This window comes from Haliaeetus leucocephalus, unplaced genomic scaffold (genome assembly GCF_000737465.1).
Source record: "Haliaeetus leucocephalus isolate CR32 unplaced genomic scaffold, Haliaeetus_leucocephalus-4.0 Scaffold702, whole genome shotgun sequence".
Lineage (NCBI taxonomy): Eukaryota > Metazoa > Chordata > Aves > Accipitriformes > Accipitridae > Haliaeetus > Haliaeetus leucocephalus.
Genome location: NW_010973138.1, coordinates 5,820,482 through 5,843,170, shown reverse-complemented (window position 1 = coordinate 5,843,170; position 22,689 = coordinate 5,820,482). Strand labels below are relative to the sequence as shown.

At 42.8% G+C, this 22,689-nt stretch overlaps 2 protein-coding genes across 5 annotated transcripts in view; one reads left to right on the top strand and one right to left on the bottom strand.

Annotated features, from left to right (window-relative positions):
- The window catches only part of ITSN1 (intersectin 1 (SH3 domain protein)), a 111,893-nt gene extending 95,408 nt beyond the window's left edge, over positions 1-16,485 (top strand). For 3 of the 4 annotated variants that reach the window (XM_010580379.1, XM_010580377.1, XM_010580380.1), the window contains 9 exons: positions 725-908; positions 1,343-1,441; positions 2,291-2,458; positions 4,115-4,327; positions 4,861-4,982; positions 7,203-7,285; positions 7,385-7,468; positions 7,906-8,079; positions 9,036-11,272. In XM_010580379.1, coding sequence (XP_010578681.1) covers positions 725-908; positions 1,343-1,441; positions 2,291-2,458; positions 4,115-4,327; positions 4,861-4,982; positions 7,203-7,285; positions 7,385-7,468; positions 7,906-8,079; positions 9,036-9,184 — 1,276 coding nt within the window. In that variant the 3' untranslated portion in view covers positions 9,185-11,272. Of the gene's footprint in view, positions 1-724; positions 909-1,342; positions 1,442-2,290; positions 2,459-4,114; positions 4,328-4,860; positions 4,983-7,202; positions 7,286-7,384; positions 7,469-7,905; positions 8,080-9,035; positions 11,273-16,382 lie in introns of those variants that run through there. The other variant, XM_010580378.1, reaches the window with a different exon arrangement.
- Positions 16,486-19,564: 3,079 nt separating this feature from the next.
- Positions 19,565-22,689, bottom strand: part of ATP5O (ATP synthase, H+ transporting, mitochondrial F1 complex, O subunit) — an 8,252-nt gene continuing 5,127 nt past the window's right edge. The window contains exons 2-6 of the mRNA XM_010580415.1: positions 22,500-22,677; positions 21,989-22,118; positions 21,760-21,872; positions 20,067-20,153; positions 19,565-19,740 (exon numbers count right to left, since the gene is read on the bottom strand). Of these exons, the coding sequence (XP_010578717.1) occupies positions 19,627-19,740; positions 20,067-20,153; positions 21,760-21,872; positions 21,989-22,118; positions 22,500-22,677 (622 nt within the window). The 3' untranslated portion in view covers positions 19,565-19,626. The remainder of the gene's footprint in view (positions 19,741-20,066; positions 20,154-21,759; positions 21,873-21,988; positions 22,119-22,499; positions 22,678-22,689) is intronic.

Below are 22,689 nucleotides of genomic sequence, written 5' to 3'. Positions count from 1 at the left end.
TACTTGCATCCTTCTCACCCATCCCTACTGCTTCAGCAAGACACAGTAAATGCTGTGGCTGGTTTGGAGGCACATGCATGCAGGTTGCTCGTGTGGTCATTGCCAGAAAAAATGAGTGAGGATTGAGTTAAAACTGCATCTTCATAAGCAAGAGGATTAATAAAGTTTCTTTTTTTGCTACTGAGCTGCTGATTTTGGTTGAACTTACTGGGATTTTATAACTTTGAGATAGTTTCTTTTTTGTAAAATGTATTTGAAAATGGCCCACAAGTTGAAAAGTTTTGGCGGTGATAGGACAAATGCAGGCAGCTCAATGACAATAAACCTCCTTTCCTTAGGAAACCAGGCTAAAAACTAGAAGTAGCTGTGAGCTTAAAGTAGTGGTAAGGTTTTTATCCCTCATTCATAGGCATATCTGTTACTCTCTCTCAAAACGAATAGAAAACCGAATTACATTCCTTTTTGTATTGTTTCTCATCTGGCATTGCATTATGTTAATGTCAAATAACAGTTCGGTTACCACAAGAGGGAAAAATGTTGGCTGAGGGTGCAATCTTGATTATTGTATTCTTACAATAGGCAATAAATCTTGTGGCTGATCTATTTCTTATTCAGGGGTCTCTTTTTTCCAATAATGAATAAGAATCAAACCATTTATTTAATAAATGAGAGATCATTCTTTAGTGGTCTGCTTATAAAACACACATGACTTTTTCATGTTTAGGGCTTTGCGTGTGCGTAAGAAGATGTCTGGAGAGAAGATGCCAGTGAAAATGATTGGTGACATACTGACAGCTCAGCTGCCACACATGCAGCCTTACATTCGGTTCTGTAGCTGCCAGCTCAATGGGGCAGCGCTCATCCAGCAGAAGACAGATGAAGTCCCTGAGTTCAAGGAGTTTGTTAAAGTAAGAGAAGAAGCAAGCGCCATGAATTTTGTACACTGTAAATTTAGCTCATCATTTTGCTAATTTGCAAAACATAATCTCCAGCAGTGCTCTGTGTTGGGCTAGAATGAAGAGTCCTCAGACTTAAGCACTCATTGAAGGAATACATTTTGTCAAACAACTATAGAGCCATAAAATACTTTGTTTAATAATGGTTTTGCTGTAAAATGCTGGGACAGTAAGAAGAGGCCCTTCTCTTGTACAGGCAAGGCAGGTAAAAAAATATGCTGTAAAAACCTCAAGAAATTCTGTTGCACTGACATTGTGATCTAAGAACAGATTTAGCTGAGGCATGGTGTTCATTTGTTGCCTTACCTTTTCCTTTCTTGGAGGAGCTCATTTTGCAGGGTTTTAAACAAACTGACTAACACCATTTTACCTCTCTAATGTTTCAGAGGTTAGCAATGGATCCTCGCTGTAAAGGAATGCCACTATCAAGTTTTCTACTAAAGCCTATGCAACGGGTAACAAGATACCCACTAATAATTAAAAATGTATGTTCTTTTGCAAAGATGATGTTTTTGATGCTGCTTTGCTTATAGCTTAATTACAGGGTAGTTTCCCTATTTGTGTCAAGCTTTGTCACTGTTAGATATCTGATGTGCTAGGGAACATGGGGCACCCTTTTATATTTGATCACACTAGAGAAAATGTGATGACTCATTTGGCTTCAGCAGAATGACTCAGTATTTCCATTAGAAAGAGAGGTGAAACTTGCACACAAAGAACCAGAAGGCAGTAAATGCTGAATGAAAACTTTAAAATTCAGATAACAGGAGTAACGGGTCAATCTTATGCTCATCTTTGCCTTTTTCCACAGTGTCATTTCCTCCACATAGTCTGGTAAATGACTTTCAGTGTGTAATCCTGAACGCCAAATTGTTGCAAGTCACCTTACTATGCAGCTTACATTGCTGGATAACTTACAGCCCTTTCCTAACTTTCATTTGTTGCCTAACGCTTACGATCCTGAATAATGCTATTGAACTTGGCTCAAGACTTTCACAGGAAAGAATTATAAATTGGATATTTGCATTTAAGGGATTCCTTAAACAGTCATGGTTATACTTCTGTATATGGCTGGAATTTGCATACTTACGTCCGAAGAGCGAGCAGTGTACTGATGCAAAGGCTCTGCAGGCAGGCATTCATTTCAGCTGTTCACAAACAGACTGTGAGTTTGTCTCCTATTTTTCATGTTTGTCAAGGATGAAAAGAAATTTGGAACATACTGGCTGGCTTTCATGAAAATAAAGAAATAAAACAGAAATATAGGGCTGACAATATGAATGCATTTTAACTGCAGATAAGAGAAAAGGCTAATGTATTTTATTTATCTGTAGATAATAGAAAACACTCCTGAAAACCACCCTGACCACAGTCACTTGAAGCACGCTCTTGAGAAAGCAGAAGAATTATGTTCTCAAGTAAATGAAGGCGTGCGGGAGAAGGAAAATTCAGATAGGCTGGAGTGGATCCAAGCTCATGTTCAGTGTGAAGGCCTGTCAGAGGTAAACAAAGTGCTATCTAGAGTAACGCAAATGTGGGCACACTTCTTCACCGGTCGGGAAGAAACCATGGCTCACTTATGGCACTGCATCAGGGGACAAACAGTGTAATTAATCAAGTCATATAATCTTCAATCCTTTGTTTTCATCTTTCTTTGGCTTCCTTTCACTCCTGCACGTGATCCTTTTTGCTGCTCGTGTTATTGCCTTCTATATGATAAATGATGCTTTTGCTGCTTGGCTCTGGACTAGTATCAAGTTCAATGCTGCAATTTCCAGCTACGACTTTCTGGTTTGATAGCTCTTTATAATACAGAGGTTATTGTGCTGCTGTGTCTCATCCTGAAGCTATACCTGACCATTCTGGAGTGCTTTAAAACTCATTCACAGAAAATATTTTTTGTGATAAAACTGTGTGTACATTTTGAAAACTCGAGAATACTGATCAAGTGTCTCTCAAGACTTTATAGAGAGAATCACTACCTCCCATTACATACTGTTTTTTAAGGTAACATGCTAAGTTTCTCTACTGAAAGTATAATGAAAATATTGTGTTGGTATGTCCTGCAAAAGCATGGAGGATATTTTGATGGCCTCCCTATTATTGGTGAAGATAATAGAGGCAGATAGGTCACAACTTGATTTTCAAAGTATACATTGAGTTTTCAGTTCTAGAAGATAAAAAAGTAATAAGCACTGGTTGGTTTATAAACTGGAAAAAATTGCATTTCATCTTATGAAATCTGTTTTAGGGGAAAGACATGTATGACAATGTCAGAAGGCTCAAAGATACATTCAGCTGTCTTACAACTACTACCTGAAGGAAGATGGCTGCTTTTATCTTCTGTACATGATGTCTGGCCCTAGAGCACCAAAAATATTACCTGAAAGACCAACTGGCTGCTTTCTGACACAGTAACGCCAGTAGCAGCAGCCTTGAATCTGTGGCAAGGAGCAATCCAGCCTTCCCCCAGTCTGAGGTGTTTCTAATCTGTAAAGGGAGCCACTCCAGATCTAGCTGCCCGGCCAACTAGGATGGCAAGAACTGTACCATCACCTAGTGAAAATAAACATGAAAATCACACTTCAGGAAAGCGCAAGCCTCTACTCATCTGATAACAACCTCCAGATGAGTCTTAAATTCTGCCAGTTCCAGCCAGTGGTCAGCAGCTGTCCTCTAACTCCGGGTATTGTGGGTACACGAAGACAGGCTATCTGCAGTTCCTTTGGTATGTTTTAATGGGTGAAATTCAAACACAATTCAGAAATCCAGGCCTTGTTAAGAAAGCTCAGCATTTGGAGAGGCCACTTGCATAGCTACTACTAATCCAGGACAAGTCATCATCAGCTCAGTTCCACTCACAGAGATGCATGCATGTGGCAGAGAAACTCAAAAGGAGGCACAAATGCTTTTGGCTTCTCTCTGACTGTCCAGGCCATGCCCTGTGCAACTGATGGGCTGCCTTAAAGTTAATTTTCATGTGGCCTTTCTATGACTTGCACTGCTTATCATGCACAAGGTAGAGACATTGCTCATCATCCCTGTGACACAAATTGAAACCAATGTCAGGACTCAAAACTATATTTGATCTCTTTCAGGGGAACCTCGATTGTTTTACTTTATACAGTGCGTTGTTGTTCTTCTTCTACTTTTCGCAGCAACTCGTATTTAATTCTGTTACAAACTGCTTGGGACCACGCAAGTTCCTGCACAGTGGGAAACTCTATAAAGCCAAGAGTAACAAGGAACTGTATGGCTTTCTGTTCAATGATTTCCTCCTCCTGACTCAGATCATAAAACCTCTTGGCTCTTCTGGCACAGACAAGGTCTTCAGCCCCAAGTCTAATCTGCAATACAAAATGTACAAAACTGTAAGTACCACTCTAAGGTGACTAAGATGGTTATATGCTAACAGCGCATATAGCAGGCAGCAGCTCCCATATTGGGTGTGTAAGCAATAGCCTTTATATAGAAGAGGTTTGAAAGCTTTGGCATATGCTGGGGATTCCAGGGACTGATGGTGAGAAAGCTGGTTGTTTGCTTTAGTGAGATAAGAAAAGATGCTTTTGAAGTTTTGCTAAAACAGCCTCTTCAGCAAGAGGTCACATGTATCAGAGAGTGATGGGGAGAGTAGTGTTTGCTGCTCTTTGTGGGAAAGGAGAGATTGCTATGCTTCATGAGGCTGCTTGCTTACTTCAGGAGAAGTGTTCCCAGACTCTAGAGGCACCTATATCTTTGATAATAAGAAACTTTTTAAAATGACATACCTGAAGAAAGATGGGAGGCAGGCAGAAGGGGAAAGATACTGCAGCCACAAGATAAATCTGTTGTGAATTGCTCTGTGTTGAATTCATCTGTTCAGATATTGTGTGGTAGAACTCTAGCTTTGCCTAATGTTTTACAGCCCATTTTTCTAAATGAGGTACTAGTAAAATTACCCACAGACCCTTCTGGAGATGAGCCCATCTTCCATATCTCCCACATTGATAGAGTCTATACACTCCGGGCTGAAAGCATTAATGAAAGGTAAGTACCTGCACAGGCCGTGATAGTACTGAATTTGAAAAGTCTGGTGCAAATGTATATGATATACACATGCATAACAGTCTTCAAGCAGTTTATCTTACAAAACTGGAGAATTCCTTCCACTTGAGAATATGGTGATACTCAATATATGAAAAGGAGGGAGAAATAATGATGTTTCCTGAATTCCGGTAAGACCAACAGTGAAATGGCTAGGAGGGCTGATATATAGGCCATATTTCACAACATTTTATGTTAGCATAAGGAAGCCAAAAGGTGCAATCCTATCTTCTTCTGTTAACATCTGTTTGTTTGCGCCAGTACAATCATTTGTATGACTATATCTTGAATGAGATTGAGGAACAGGTCAGAATTAGAACTTGAAGCAAAACCCTACCAAACTAAACCCAGTTAGTTTTAATCTGGTTCAGTTCAGACTGAAACAGTCAAAGGAACGGCAACCTCAAAACCTCATCTGGTGATTTTTATCTCTGGCAAGCTAACGGAGACAGGATTACACTGATTTATACTGAAAAGGTTTCTCTACACAAATGTACAGTCTTGAAAAATAACTTTTGTTAAAAAAGGAAAGCAAAGTGCAGCAAATGAAAGCAAAGTGAAATGAAAGTGCAGCAAACCCCTCCCCCATAGTATAGACATTGTGTTATGCCAGTTTGCAAATGTATGGCCCCTAAAAATTCTGATGCATAAAAATGTATAAAACACCTTTTCTCCCTGCCTGCCTGCCACTGTTATTCATTATTATTTAGTTTTTCTTGCAAAAGATCATACTTTTATGGGTCCCATTAGTCCTTTGGGATGCTGTCTGTCCCGCTGTGCCACAGCATGAACAAGCATCATGGTTAGACCCTTGGTGAAGAAAATTGAGAGAGCCTTTTCAACTTAAGATCTGTTACACAAATCAGACTATAGCAATAACCATCTGTTCTGCATCAGAGCACTCACAGCAGTAGCCAGAAACATCTAAATTCTGCACCGCATTCATCCTGCCTAGCTCAAGGAACTTCAGTGAGGTTCTTAGGCACACTACGCTGAACCATCAGTGGAAGGAGCCAGATCTGCACATACCGAACGCCCTCTGGAGGTGCCTGCCTCTCCCCATTCACTACAGAGAGAACCCACGGGAACTGCTGTCCGAATTTGGGTGCTCTAGTCAAATGCCTTTACTTATATGGGATACAGCCTTTGACTTTCTTTTATGCCAGAATTCCTTACCAAATAAATGCAGCATTTTAGGTGAGATACCTCCAGGTTTTCATCATTCCCTTGCTTTTGACTAAGAGCAACAGAAATAAAACATTAACATCAATGAGTGATTAATTTGCCCATTTAATCTTAAAAGACCTTTATGATCAAAGGCTTGGTATACTTCTGAAGCTGCTGTTTACCCTTTAGGGCTGAGCTGTAAGACAGAATTGTCCTTAAATGTTTTGTTTTCTTGAACAGCTCTCTGTGCAGAATACAGGTGAGTGTTCAGACCCAAATGCCAGTGCAACTAGCTGCAATGCCCTGTAGAACAGCAGCTCTTCATTTTGGGATCAGAAATGGATCCATAACTTCTAGATTCTCTCATTTTGCCTTGACTCAGGTCTCAGGCTCCATTCTCTGTCATGGCAATTCTTCTAAACCCTTGAGGTCTCTTGGTACCCCTTCTTCCATGCTTTTTCTATGTCAGTCTTTCCACTGAGTCTCTTAAGTAGGAAATGATTTCCCAGAAGGGCCCATAGGAAATCATGATCATTCATCATCTGTGTACTCCGTGAGTTATGCTTCATGTGTCCCGAGGCTCAGAAGGATTTTGGTATGAAACCTCAGGGGTCAAGAAAAGTGGCCACCTCTGTAACATAGCTGACTTGTATCTACTGGCTACAAGAAGTTAGTTTATTACAATGAAGCAAAAGGCTTGGTGAAAGCAAACCTGTTCTCTATAACTTTTGGTTTCTCACCAAGTCCCTCTAGCTTGTGATTCTCTTGAGCTTTCTTTGTGTGGTAGGATCTGCTAGCTTGAGATGGTTAAATTTCTGCAGGTGCTATAAATTCCAGTAAGATCTCTTCCAGACAGACAGCTTCAGTGTAGCAGAGCCTGTGATGGGGCCAGAACCTTGGCTGGGAAGGAGGAACAGCTTTACTTTTGTCTACTGTGCTGCAGGGAGGAAAAGTGGAAATGGTATTTTGCAACTTCTTTTTCCTTTCCTTCTGAAGGACTGCCTGGGTTCAGAAGATCAAGGCTGCTTCAGAACTTTACATAGAGACTGAAAAGAAGAAGAGGGAAAAGGCCTACTTAGGTACAGCATGGGATGCGGGGCTCTCATCTTTTATGGAAAGATCCATGGGCAGGAAAATACATTAACGACTCTTCTCTCTCCTCTTCTGTTTCACCACAGTTCGCTCGCAAAGAGCAACAGGCATTGGAAGGCTGATGGTGAATATTGTTGAAGGCATTGAACTAAAACCTTGCAGGTCCCATGGTAAGTGCCTTGGGTTTTCATAATATGCTCTATGAAGGAGACATTCCTATCTGTCAGACTAACTTTGAAGGAGGTTCTGTCCAAAACATGGTTTTGTTTAATGAAGCAGTTTTAATGAACTTAAAATATGCAAAGTGATTTTGTGCAGTTCAGTAGTAGTCATACAGTTGTCCTGCATTAAGCATGTTTCAGACAAACTTATTTTCCACCACATAAGCCATATCATAAGATCATAAGTGATCATAAACCACGAAGTCCTGAAATGAAGAGTGGAAGGTGCTCAGTGCCTTGCAGACCTGTGTCCCTGTTCATTGTAATGGCAGTGAGGCCACAGTCTTTGCTCTGTCCATTGGCTGTTGGAGTAAAAGGATGTTTAGGAGTAAGATCACACACCTAAAACCACAATTACTCTTTTCTGTTTGTTTCCATCTTCCCAGGAAAGAGTAACCCGTACTGTGAGGTGACGATGGGCTCTCAGTGCCACATTACCAAGACGATACAGGACACCCTCAACCCGAAGTGGAACTCCAACTGCCAGTTCTTTATCAAAGATCTCGAGCAGGACGTGCTCTGCATTACGGTGTTTGAGAGGGACCAGTTCTCCCCAGATGGTACGTAGGGGGCTGCCACCCTTCCAAGGGTATTTTCAAATCTCGTTGAAGAGGTGCATGCCTGCTGAGGTGAATCATAGAATCAGAGACTGGGCTGGGTTGGAAGGGACCTTTAAAGATCATCTCGTTCCAAGCCCAGCACTGAACCCTTTTACCCCTTTGCATATTGGAAGCCTACTCACCCTTGCTCCCCAGTAGAGTCATGCTAGTATCAGCGCAAAAAGAATCAAGATCTCTGTGGGTTTTGTGGGGTTTCCTTTCTTGTGCAACTTGACAACAACTGAAGTGTGGTTTGCAATTCTGCTAAGTCTTTAAAAAACTCTGGATGCTGGTTGCAAATGGATAGATTAATGCAGGAGGAAGAGAAATGTCTTCAAGTTCCTGTAATATGCAGTAACAGTGGCAGAAATGAACTCCGGATTCCTAACCCAGTCTTATTTCATTACCTGGGATAAACATATGGAGCATTGAAGAGTGTATTTTGGAGTCATAATCTCTCAGGAAGTATTTGGATAGGACTGTCATTCTACGTGGCCAGCACCAGCTGGCCCATTGACCTTGTCACTAGTGTGATGCACTGCTTGGCTCTGTCATCTCCAGAGGGCTTCACACTCAGTTTGAACTATGCAGTGGCTTTTGGCCTTTTTTCTAACATATCATAAAATAAATAAGCTACTTGAAGGAAGGCAGCTGTGAATTACATAGTGGATTTTTCCGCTTATGGGACCATTTACTTTTAATGCTGCTGCTGTCTAATATGGTCTAGCTAAAATCTTCTTCTATCCAAATGAGCAGCCTTTGGCCTTCTTCAACTGCAAAAATATAGTTGGACTGAAGACTTGTTTTCTCCTTTTGTTGTGTGTAGATGGAAGCTTAGTTCCTTCTGCAGATTAGCATTTTATTGCAACATAAAACAGTTGTGTCATTTCTGAGCATGCTGTCTTTTTGCATTTCAGACTTTTTGGGCAGAACAGAGATCCGTGTGGCAGACATTAAGAAGGATCAGGGTTCAAAGGGACCAGTTACAAAATGTCTCCTTCTGCATGAAGTCCCGACAGGAGAGATAGTCGTCCGACTAGACCTGCAATTGTTTGATGAGCCTTAGAAGGAAAGGGACCAATATTTTATTTCAGTCTGAGTTCACTGCAATAGGTGTCTGCAGAAGCTGTCACAAAATCCTTACTGGTGTGGTATGAAACTATTGCTTGCCCTTCACGTGTAAGAGGGTTATCAAAGCAAACAGGAGCATCTTTGTGCCTTGATAATTCTCACTGAAAAACGAATCCCAATTTAGTGAGGAGATCTCCCTCAATTTCTCTATGTGGAACTTGATGTTAGTTTCCTGGGTTTATGAAATAACCTAGTTGTTCGTTGTGCTCCAGTCTGAAAGGCTGGCAAACCACATAGGTTGCTGTGCTTGCTCCAGTTACCCAACTCTTTAATTTACATGAAGAAGGCAATGTTGGTGTGTTTTGGAGGCTTTCTGCAGGGTTTTCCCCCTTAAGGGAATTCTGTGCCTATTGCTCAGCAAAGTGGTGTGTAAATGTAATGTGAATGGAAGGAGCAGTTACACCGTAAGAAGATCTTTGAAGATCTTCATGATAGTACTGAAAAGACTTAGAAAATAAATAGTCTATATCTATAAACAGAGAAGATTCTATTAACATACCACTTCATGACTCACATTGCCCCGGAAAATAAATTATGTACAGGCCTTCTGCACAGAGGTGAACTGCACTCGAGAAGAGTCCACCCACTCGGTACCTTTGGAAGTTGCTGTTTTCTGTAGGAACGTAAACGTTTGAACAGTAAACAAAGGATTAAACAGAGAGCCCTGCTGTATGTTGTGCTATACCACTTCGATACTCCTTTACTACTGTTGCTTGATTGTGTGACTGCAGGTGGATGATCTGTCACCTGCAGCGGGGAAGAAAAAAAATCACGGCTCTAGCTCAGGAAGCTAATTTCTACCCCACAGAGTCTAGTTTGCAAAGCAATCAGTGGCGACCAGTTCTTAAATTGTGCTGTACCTAACTGTGTTTGACATCGTGTTACTGAATTCAGGGCAGCAGCATACTGTAGCTCACAAAGGTGTTTGTGGCAAGCCGGGGTGATCGCAGGTTTGGTGACCAGAAACAGAGCGCTCGTGATGGTGCAGGGTGGCTAACCCCAAAGTAAAAGCCTTGTCATCTGGGGGAATGCCAGGGCTTATATACCCATTTAACTCTACGAATACATATGTACAGGCCCACATCCAGCAAACTTTCCTTGTTTGGCAAAGCACCCAGCTTTAAGCGTGCACTTAAGTCATGTTTCCCTTAAGCACATGCGTAAGTGCTTTGCTGAGTCTGGACTTGAGAGAGAATAGACCCCTAAGAGTAAAATTGCTCTTTGTTCTGCTTGGATTCATTTTGTTCATGACCTGTCATGCATACACTGGTATTTTTGTAAGGACTTCATTTCCGAATGGGAGGTGTCAGCCTGTTTCATTAGCATGTGAACGTTCTTGTGGAGCCTGTTGTTAGGTTTTGGTGTTCTTGCATGTCCTTTCAGTACTGGTTTCCACCTTTCCTGTATAGGCGGTGTTCTCTAGCACTACAAGTCTTATTGATTTCCATTAGGAAATTAGGATATATTCATAACGGATAGGTATATACAGTATGGTAATAAGTGTAAACTGTGCTGGGAAGTGTCTGTGTATTATAATTTCCTAAAAGACCACTGTAATGTTTCAAGAAATGGGAAAAAAAAATGTATGTTGGAGGGACAACAAAGTTTACATTTCATACTTTTCAGAATCGCTTTATTATTTATTTATTGAAGATAGTGTAGAATTTTGTATCAGAAATGACAGACATACTTATGTATTTTTTGAAACAAAACAGAGATACACACTTTAGTTAGAAATTTCAACTGACCACATTTTAGAGGGAGTGTAACTTCCTAGGCATGCATTTGTTTACCACTAACTGGCTGAAAACACGATTAAGAGAACTTTAAGTTTCTATTTTTCAATGTTGTTAAGAAAATTGTTTCAATTAAAATATGTAAATAGTACTAAACCCATGCTTTCCTAATTCCATATCAATACATTTTATTAAATATAATGTATATGAAAATACACATTGTTGTGGTAGGATAAAAAAAGTGATAAAATCTATTAATGGAGTAACATTAAATGTCATTGTCTAACCTTTTATTGCTGTCCTAATTTTACTCAGTAGCTGTAAATACGGTGAACATTCATTTATTTCAGTGTTTAAAAAGTAGCATCACTTTTTTATGGTATCATTTCACCAGCATGAATTACAGTAACAACTAAATAGACAAACAGGACAAAAAAGACCATGGGTGTAATGCAGAAATCCTGGCCAGGTTTTCAAGTTGCTGCACCTTCCTCTGAGACTCAGCTGGTGTTGGAAGCGGAGGACCCTTAGCTGCAGGGGCTCCTTTCAGATTGCAACCCTTGTCATGGGCTTGTACAGTCACACCATTTTGGGGAATTGTAACAGAACTGAGCACCTTCCTGACCACCATCACTTGTGATTTCCCACTTGCCCTCGATGCACAGCGATGTTTAACTCCCATTAATGTCAACAGGAGTTACATAAACATGATGATAACGAAAGGCTGGGGTTCAGCTCATAGATATCTAATGAATCCCTCATAATCAGTCTAATCCTTAAGAGGAAGCTTGTCCTAATCCCTGTGCATCGAGGACAGAATGTATATATACCCTTAGAGCCAGCTGACTGTGCATCGGGATGTTGCTATTTTCTCGCTTGCTCGCCCTCAGTGCTCTGTAGCATATTGGCGCTGTTGGCTTCCCAGACGGAACTGCTTTTCACCAGAGTTAGCCAAAGGTTCTTGGAAACCCACTGACTCCTGCCTGGTTTTCCTTGTTCAGGAATGCTACAGTCTTGCACTTCACTTTGCATTAATTCCGCAGCTGCATGGGCTGCAGGTTTCTGCTTTTCTACCCACTGTAGCTGTATAGACCTCCTGCTCATCCAGGACTTCATGCTGTAAATGCTCAAGCCTTTAATGAAAAGAGACTCATTAGCTCTATTCCTACTAGTGCTTTCATAGAGAAAACTGCAAGCTCTCATGGGCTTGTTTAAATACCACCTGTGTTCTGGAGGGTTTGGGGAAGGGAGAGGCACACAGCAATACCTAGGAAGTTAGGTATCTCTTTGTGTGTTAAGAAAGTCGGCTGGCATTACCACAACATATGAAGGTCGAGCCATCGTCTTACAAGTGCCATGTGCTGGCTGTCAGGCCAAACTGTGTTAGTCTGTGCTACCGGTATGGAATACCTGTATTTATGTAGACCCTATTTTTCAGATGCTGGTTATTGATCTCTGAATATCTTCATAAAATAGCACACCTTAGCTCACAGGTCCCTTTCCAGCCTATCAAGATGTGTGTAAACTTTTCCTAATGTTATGCAAAACAACCACAACAACAAAATCAAAGCCCAGATAATACCTGATTGCATTTTGGATTGAAAGAGTAGATTCATGCAGATAAGCATCCCCACTAAAACGCAGAGGTTGTAAACCTGTATATTATAGAGTTCTGGGACTGGCTGGCTGCATTTGCTTTGGTAAAATTCATCCTTGTAGAGAGGCTGAGTACAAGGTCTCTCCGTTACTCATCCTTAAAATGAGGCACTGGTGAGACGGAACTGGTACATGGGCCACTGGGACTGGCCCTCAAGATGGGGTTTCATTTCTACCTTTTAGCAGGCTCTACTTTTTTGGAGAAGATGTTTTGCTTAGAAGTAATTCTTCAGCATCAAATTCCTTGGCTGGCAATCAAGCCTTTCTAAAAATAATACTGTGACTTTTTAATGCATTCACTGCCTTCATTGAAACAGTGGTCTTGCTTTGGATAATTTGGGAGAAAAAAGCCCTAAGAGAAGAAAGAGCAAAATCTGCAGCTGTGAGAAAACATGCAATGGAAAAGTTGCACTGGTGGTTTGGTTTCCAGGCTGTAATTCTAGGAATTTCATTTTTCTCTTAGGTACATTAATTTTAACAAGGAGAATAGTGTTTCTCCCTAGTGCTTCCTTGGTTTTTAAGTCTTGTAGTAGAACTGAGTTAATGGGTCAGAAACTGGAAGGGAACAACACCCATTTTAGAAATTATTAAAATTACTTTTGAAAGATGCCGGTGGCTGGGAATGGGCAGAATGTCAATGTTGTTGTGGCTGCAGACAGGACAGGATACAGGAGAGAAAGGAAAGGAATCTTTTTTTTTTCTTTTCTTTTTTGGGGGTGGTGGTGGTTAGTTTAAAATCAGATCCCCAGTCTCACAGTGTAACTTCAATTATCCAGGATCGCAAGCATTCATAATGTAACAACAGTGATTAATAACAAACCATGTGTTTGTCTTCAGCCTGGGAGAGCCACCCTGGATTTGGTGCAGCTTCGTATTTATGCAGGAGTTTGCATGCACTTTTTTATAGAAGTGGAGCTTTTCTGTGTTTGTAACAGCACTTACACTCCTCTTTCCAAGAATTACCTTTGCAGATACACCTCTGAGGTGCTTAGGCACTGTGTTGTTTCAAGATGCTTTCACAAGGCCTTCATAGGCTTGTAAACGTTGCTGTCAGGCTCTTTGCTTTCCTGGTGCCATCCAGGCAGCTCTCACGACCATCCAGGAGGTACAGGGGTACATGCTCTTTCCATACAGGGAATCGGCTGCATCAGCATCAATGTGCCAGTTTTCTGTCTCTCAGAGGACTTGTTGCCCCAGCCTCTAGTCGTACTTGCCAGCAATGCCATTGTACATTGGCAGGGTGGATGTCTGTCCTTTCACCCGTATCCCTCCCCATTTAGGACCTCTCCATCATTGCTCTTATTGCAGTAAGAATCAGCCTGGTTTTGTCAATCTATCTGCCTTGAGAGCATTTTCTCCCTGTGGAAAGGAGTCAGCCCTTCAGAGATGCCTCTCAGGAAAACTACCTGAGCTCATTTTCCTCTGTGCTTGGTCAGACATAGCTGGAAGTCATCATGTCTGGGGCAGGTTCAGCTCTCCCCCTTTCAGGGGTCCAGCCTACCACCGGGCACACACCCGTGCTGTCCTTCCCGGCAGTGCCAGGCTGTGAGCTTCCACTGCCCACGCTGCCAGCCCATAGCCTCTGGTTCATTGCCATTAGGGTTGAGGCTCACATTTGAGATCACCTAGTTCCCCTCCCGGCCATGATTTTCTTCACCTGCTGAGCTCGTTGGCTTCCTCCAAGCCAAACACTGGCTGCGTTGCACAAACGAATGCAGTGGGCGACTGGAAAACATGTCTCACTGCCTTGCTCTCTTGCAGTCCCACTAGGTTTTTCTTCTGTGTACATCTTGTGAGTAAACTGGTGCTTCTGTCCTGTAATTGATTAAGTCCTTTGGAAGGCATCACTCTTTCCTTCCCTTTAACCCCAAGTCCCAAAGCTCAGCTGTGTGAAACAGCTCACCTGGCAGCTGCCATCTCTGCCACAGCCCCTGGCTCAACACAGCACTTCGGCAGATGCTTAACTTTAATTTGTGCCCCAATTCAGCGCAAAGGCATACGTGAAGCCAGCTGGGTGCCTACATGCTTTGCTGGAGATCCATGGAGGAATTCAAAAGGCTTCGATAATGTAGAGCCTACATTATGAAGTTGGTTCAAGGTCTGCAAGGATTGGAGGACTGCAGTAGAGGATCAAACAAGAAGTCAAGATTAAGATAAAATACAGAAGTAGTTTATAGTCTTTGCAGCTGGATCTGTTTTCTTCCTTATCTTCCCAAAAGTGGTTTTAGCCACTAAACTCACCAGAATTGTATTTACCGGGCAAATCATAGTTATTATACTTACAGGTTGCAGCACATTTGGAAGCACTGTAAAATAAAAAAACACTAGGCAGACCTTGGCCTTGGAAATACCAAGTACCTTGCCAAGTACAGTGCTGGTAGAAAGCCAGTCTGTAAAGCCCTGCGAGGTTGCACAGAGCTAGTGAGCTGCCTTGGGCACCTTGAAAGACAAAGCAAGTCACTGAGCTGACACTAAGCCAAATAACTGATAAATTACAAAGCTTTTTTCTAGATGCACTTGATTATTACGTATTTTATCAACATGAGTTTTTATGAGGGAACTTTTTAAATGTTCATTTTACAATTTTTTTACCCTTTAAAAATAAATGAATCACTTTTTGTTACATGTGAGTAGGGTTGGGGGGGAAACATTGTGGATAATGCAGTTTTTGTAATATTATTAAATACATTTTCAAAACTAAGATGTGAACAAACTTTCAAAACAAGTCCAGACTTTTGCTGCAACAGTGGTGTCTAGTTTCATATGACTCTCCTTACCACTGTGGTATTTCAGTTTATTCAAATCCAGCAGTCAAAACCCTTGAAACACAGAAAAGCTGGGAATCAGGTTAAATCACCTTAGCTTTGAGGGGTTTGCTCTGTACGTACATTCCACATGTATCTTGGTGTTTGTTTAGCCTCAACACTCTTGTTCTACATGCATATCGATGTATCTATAGTTAAATATGTGCTTATATATATATATGTGATTATTTGTATATATAATATAAAAATACAGCTATGTTGTCATTGTCAAATACTGAGTAAATCTAACAGAAAAGTGTTTATAGGCACCCAGTTTTGTCTGTTCATTTAAATATTTTAAAATAAGGACTGTCCTTGGGAAATTATTTTTCTGTACATAGGAGGATATATTTAGGATCTAATTTAAAAGAATAAAGAACTGCAGTAAAAACATGTTACACTAGCCTAGTTGCTTGATAGAGTTGTCAAAGGCTCTGCTGTGACCGTAGGTGAATTGCTTGTGCTGCTTGTAAAGCTGCAAAATTGTCACTAACCCTGGATTTAGCGGTCGGTTCTGGGATCTTAAAGTGTTGTGCGAACGAAGGGAGCTGGTGCTTCCTCTGAGACCCCGTCAGACCCCCAGGCAGCAGCTCCTGCCCGCCGCGGTGAGCGCAGGGGAAAGGGGAGGGCTGGCATGCAGGGGAGTAGGGGAAAAAGGGAAGAAATAGGGGCAGACCTAAAAAGTAAGATCTTGGTGAGCAGGAGGATAGCTGCCCCTCCAAAAAACATGGGTGGGTGTCCATCAGGTGATGGATTGGAAGGGAAATCCCTCCCAGCTGCGGTGGCTGCTCCGTGGGAAGACCCTCATGGCGTGACCTGTTCCTGCCAGGAGGAAGCGGGAAGGTTGGGTGCAGGACCCCAGCGCTGGTCCGGGTGCTTGGCCAACTCGCTGCCACCGCTCTCACTCCCTCTTGCCCCGTCTCACCGTGTCTTTCAGGGTCTCCTAGGTTTGCACCACCACGCTCACCCTGGGATGGGCTGGTTTTGGGGTGACCGGGCAGCACCGCCCAAAAGGTCGCGCCCGTGCAGAGGCACCTGCGCTCACCCTCCTGCACCGCACGCATCCATTGCACCCAGGCGAGGCCGCCGCCGCAGGTACATGCTCCCCCCGTGGCGAGACAGCCCCTACCCCACGGGGAGAAGGCGAAGGCAAACCACCCCCCGTGGGGCAAGTTTTCCTGGAAGGCTTTGGCTTTGTTAACAACTTGTGCAGAATTACCCTAGTCCAGTCCTCATTGTGCTGAAAAGGAATTTAGATTCCAGCAGCCTTTGCAGACTGTGTAATGGCTACTTTCTATTTTGTGTTGGTAATTGTTGAAAAAAAAAGATAACCCTAGTATTTTTCTCAATGGTAATACTTAGAATGCGGGAATCCCCCTCCCCACTGGTGGTGGTGTTACTTTTTAGTGCACTTTTTGCTGCCAAAAAAAATGGTATCAACTGGTTTCCTTTTTTTTTTTTTCTTAAAAAAAGTATTGTACTGTCTGTAGTATTCACATAAAAATTACAAAGGCATTGTAAAATAAGATCTGGCCAAATAGGAGAAAAAGTTACTTTTTTTTTTTTCAGAGAAAACGGAATTAATTTGTATTGTTCATTTATATCACATGTAACTATTCTACGGTAAAATGTTCACACTGTGAAGTTGGCTTCTTTTGGTTTTTTAAAGCATTTGTAATAGGTATAACAAATAATTATGAATCAGACACCACTGTTCCTCATAAGACAATTTCAACTATAGTTTGATTGCTGTGAATGTGTTGTTTCCTCAGCCACGCTTGGTTAAATAATTATATTTACAGACCAGGTCCAATGAAGCAAAAGTCAAAATAAGTTCACCTGTTTGAGGAACTGTGCTGCTTCCCAGACTGCAGTCACTGAGGTGGATAACTGCTGATACGGTTCTAGGCTGTGCAGTTAGTTTGAGACAGATGAGACTGTAGTTGTGCAAGTGAAATTATGCGAGAATAAATCCTTTTTTTTTTAAAGTTTAACTGCATACTGATACATTCTTGAGAAGTGCTGAAGAAGAGTGATATGGTGTCTGACATAGTAAGTAAATCTTCAGATGAGTACTTTTGACAAAAGGGCTACAGAGGTATAAGCAAAGTGATGGACCCAGCAGCAGGGAGATAACTTACCAGCATTTAATGCCTGACACGTGCCACTTTTCATCTCTGTAACGCATTGTTTGCATTTTTTTAGATTTGAAAATTGAGAGTTGAGCAAATCTGTAGTAAGAAGACAGCAAAAATAAATTATAAAAAAAAAAATTAACCCTCCCCCCCCAAAAAAACCCCCAACCAAAGGCACTTGCTTAATAGGCCAGGTGCCATTCCTCTGTGCACGTTACAACTTCACACAGGCCCTGCGCTGTGGCCAGGCACGCCAGCAGCAACCTTTACGCAGCTTGTCAGCGACTGCCTGTGGCTCTGCTGCCTGAGAATATAGGAAGTCCCACACTGATCTCTCCCCTCATTTTTGTTAATAATGACTGAATTTTGCCAGCTGCCCTAAGGCCAATATCCTCAGTATCCTATTAAGCAGTGGGTCCCTTTGTCAAGCTCAGCACCCGCTAATGCCTGCACCTTGAGGATGTATTTTTTCACAGCTGTTTTGGAGCTGGGTTGGCACAACAGGACAGCGCTGTAGCCAAAGTGCCGGTTTGTAAATCACAGCTGTTGTAGCAGTAGGTGACATGGGACATGTCAGGAAGCTTGCCAGCTGTTTGGGGCTGCTTTGTCCAGGCCATGTCAATCCAAGCTGGGCAGGGGCCAGCATCTCACTGCACAGCACTGAGCTCTGGAGAGCTGCATTGCCTCAGGTACAGCTCAATGCACCTCACTGCTGCTACAGAGCGGCACCAGGAGTGGACAGTGGGGTGCAGCCTGTCCTCACAGGGCAGCAGGCCTCCAGCAGCCCCTCTGCCCTGCCTCTGGGGGTCCCAAGTGCCACCCACCCGTGCCACTGACACTTCAAGCCTCAGCACACCCTTCCCTTCCCCAGCAGAAGAACACGGTGCTGCTCCCGCCGCCTCCAGGAGGGCTGGTGAGAGGCTGAGCACAGCATTTACTTCTCCTACGTCCCCTCCAGGCAGCATGCACAGCCAGCAGCCCTGGGCTGGGCCTGGTGGGGAACATACTTCCAGCCTGAAATACCAGAGAAAGCACAGGGCTAAATGGTCTCTCACCTGCAGGGACTACTTCTTCTTATTAAAAATGTCGTCCGTCCCCCCCCCCAAAAAAAAACCCCAATGGGGCTGGTTAACAGGTTTCAATAATGCAACTGAAATGAGCTAGTGCTATCAGTTCAACACCCCACCCCTTGAAGAATGGTATCCATCTAAAATTAAGTTAAATGTCAGATCTTGACCAAGGACCAACAGGGAGAACCAGGCAGCTTACACCCCTTCACAAGCCTGTGTAAGATTATCTAAACAGAAAACAGAGGCACAGCACTTCACTTCAAGACAGAAACACTCACAAATCCATGTACAAATGTTAGCCAGGAAGCACATACAGCTGGCCATGACAACACTGCCTTAGTGCTCGCTAGTCGTGAAGCCCTATCCTGTTGCAAACATTTTTGTACATCGTTTTAAGTTACAAACACCTTAGACCCTCACTAGTAAGCTTTCAGAGGGTAATTTTAGTTTAAGGCATATACAAAACTCTCTCCAACGATACAGACATGGAAGTAAACTGGGCCTGATATAGTGTTTGCTGCTGAGAATCCACTGATGGCACAACTGTTTTAACAGCCACTGTTGGTATTTCTGAAAGCATCTACCAGTCACAGTTCCAGCGTTCACACCTTCCACACACAGAAAGAGCACCTGCAGCAGCAGGACTGTTGCTCCACTGCCCTAACAGTATCTTGAGCGAAAGTTTTCTCTGGAGGCTGACAGTACCTCAGCAGCAGTGACCCCATTTATCAGTTCCTAGAGCATTATTCTCCATTTCCTTCAGGGCAACGTTCACCTGCATTCAGGGTGAGCTTGATTTTCAAGCTGTGTCATGAAACGTTCAGTGAGAACTAAGTGAAACTTGCTGCAGCTTCATCATCTTTCTCCCTCAGTGCTGAGTTTCCCAAATCAAAATACTTTACACCCTCTATTCAAGAAGAAATAATTTTATTGTTTCCATCTGACAGGTTTCACTGTGAATGACTAGGACAGCTTGCTAGACAGTCTCTCTCATGATTTTGGTGAGTTTCTGGATCTTTGACCTTGTTGACATGTCCACGTACTTCTCCCCAATATTGACAATCATGCCACCAAGGATTGACGGATCAGTCTAAAGAAGAAACATTGAACAGAAATTCTATTCGCAAACATTTGTTAGCTTAGTATACAATCTTTTACACTAGTAAAAAAAGAAAAAAGCTTTTAAAAGAGCCTTTTTAAAGATAACTTCGCAGTCACTGTATTCCAAAGTTAAGATTTTAGTAGTTAAAGCATCATCAGGTCTACAAGAAAGCACAGAACTATGTAATATAGCAGCTGGGTTCAGTAAAATGTTTTTTTTTGTTTTTTTTTTTTTTTTTTTTTTTTTAAAAGAGAGGCAGAAGTCCAGCTTAACATGGACTTGATGAAATTTATTTACAAATCAAACATCCATACCTTGGTCTCCAGCTTCAAGACCTCTCCCTTAGCCAAGAATCCACCGAGAGCACTTTTTAGCTCAGTAAGGTTGGCATCATCCAAGGGCTGAAAAATATGAACAAAAGACAAGGAAAATGAAGGACTTGAAAATATTCAAATGATGTATCAAGAACCCGAATTTTCTATTCAGATTCTTCCAAAGACAGACACTTTGAGCAGGAAGGCAGATTCAGCAGCCTTCTTGAACAGGAGTAACCAAAGGACAGCACAGAAACAACAGACACTTCGTACCCTCCTAATTTCATGAAACATTGTGTTATTTGTGCACATATTCCCAGCAAAAGTTCAAGGCTGACATCTTCAGATAGCAAGCATTGGGAATCCATACTTGCCAAAGTAAGCACCTGATGGAAAACCTTGAAATCTGCCTCACAACAGCATTATGGCTGTCCAAGAAAAGATTAATTTTACTGCTTCTAACAATTAAGATCACCAGCTTGAGAAGAAACACAGCTTCCTGTAAAGCACTGGGCAGTGACTGAGGACACTGGCAGTGAGCTCCCAGCCCTGCTGCAGGCTTGCAGAATGCTCCTGGCTAAGAACACCTCTCTCCATCACCACAGAAGAACTCTGCATCCCTGTGGGAGAGACACTGTGAATTTGTCCTTGCTACCCCTACAAGTCACTTGGATACCACTGAGATAGAAACAAAAGGGACTTCACTGAAGAGCAGTGGCTTTGCATTACTGGCAACTTAAATAATTTCTACTTCATAGCTAACAGTTTGAGAGCCAAAAGAAACTAACAACAACGACAACAACAAAAAGGCATCAGGAAAGTAACTTTGCATGTGAAATATTCAGGAAAACTTGTGGAAAGGTTTGCACAGACTTGTGAGTCCACGTGTCCCTGAAGGCTACCAACTAGACTGACAATCTGTGCTCATGGCCTACAGGGAGCCTGTTAATCTGAAGTGGATCAGTCTATTTAGGCCAGGTAGGCAGTTCACTGTAGCCCTACCCAATGGCTACAAATTTACATTACATGTCTAGCTAACCAGCTTCCCACTCTAGCAGACTTGGGCATGGATTCATTATTGAAAAAGCTACTCAAGTGCCAGAACCACCGTGCCTCCAGCTGGATGTTTACAGCTCATGGAGACACCATCTTCCCTCTCACCTTTCTGAGCACCAACCAGACTTGCCTGTCTGCTACTTTTGAAAAAGTCTTCCTACAGTTGAGTTAGCTACTTGCCCTGATTACTGCAGATGGTGAATTAGGCAGCTGCTCCACATGAAGCACAGCACCAAGCACCACAGGCATTCTCGGTCCTGTCACGTATCTGCCTTGCTCTAGCTAATAGCTCATCTGTTAGTTCTGACCTGATCCATATGATCCTGATGACAGAAATAAGAACTGGGGCAGCTGTATCTGCAGACCAGGCTGACTTTTACCAGACACTGGGTTCACACACAGGAAGGAAAAATGTTACCTGTTAAGCTAAAATGGGATGAATAGGTTTAATTCCTGACCAATAATTGCTGGATATCAAAAAACTATTTGCAGAAAGCCTTTTGTCTCAGTAGAGGTGAGCTATTTCCTCACGACCCATATGGCAAGTACTTAAAACTACAGAGAGCAAAATTAAGCTAAAGAAGTTTGCCTTTTATACCAGTACCTGTTAAGCTCAATCTAGAGGTTCCTAACTCACCTGTGCAGTGGTGACTGTGCACAGCACTTCTCCACGGTATGCACTCATGATCTTCCCAAACGCAGTAACGATGTCTGGTGTGTAACGCAAGCGACCGTTTTCAGCAAGCAAATCTAGAAAAGGCAGATGCATTGAAAGGCTTTAAAGCACCCAGTAGAAGCGGACTTGGTTAGCTAACAGCAATAACAGGTAGCCTTAGATGTTTTTCTGAAATCAGATGATTACTCACTCATGAGGTTGACAGTAATAGGGGACATCTTCTCTTTTGCTAAGGCATCATTCACAGCTTTTTGTTTAACTGCGCTCTTGATGTGAGGGTTCATAACAACACTGGATAGCTTAGGGTCCTTCAAGAGAGTCTAAGAGGATACACAAACAACGCGATACAGGCCAGGAGTTTTCCAGGCATTACAAGGCCTAACTGGACTACTTGGAGCAGTCATTCCTTGAGTAAGAATGAAGAGGTCTGAAGCTGATCGAAGTGAAATGGCAGCTCCAGGTGTAGCTCATCTACAGTATGTTTCTTTCAGAGCTGATGCTCCTCCCGTATCACTTCGAAGCAGCTTAACCCTGGTAGCACAGTGCAGACAGCGCGCACGCCAGGCCAGCTCTAAGCGCGAGTCTCACGGTTTGCAAGAGCCGAGTCCACCTCCCTCCCAACGAGAAGCAGCAGACGAGGCCTGCTGCTCCCAAACCCCCGTGTGCCAGCTCAGGTGAAGGCAGGCTGTAGAATAGCTTACCCACACTCGGCCCAGCTCCTTCTCTACCTGGTCCAGCTTCTTCTGCTTGGTGGCGGCGGAGTACAGCGCGGTGGCGTAGCGCCCTTCCAGCCCGTACACCTGGATGGGCGGCTGGGGGCGAGAGAGGGGGCGCCCGCTGAGAACCGCCCCGAGCCGGGGAGCGGGCGGCTGCCCGCCGCTCGCCGGCGCC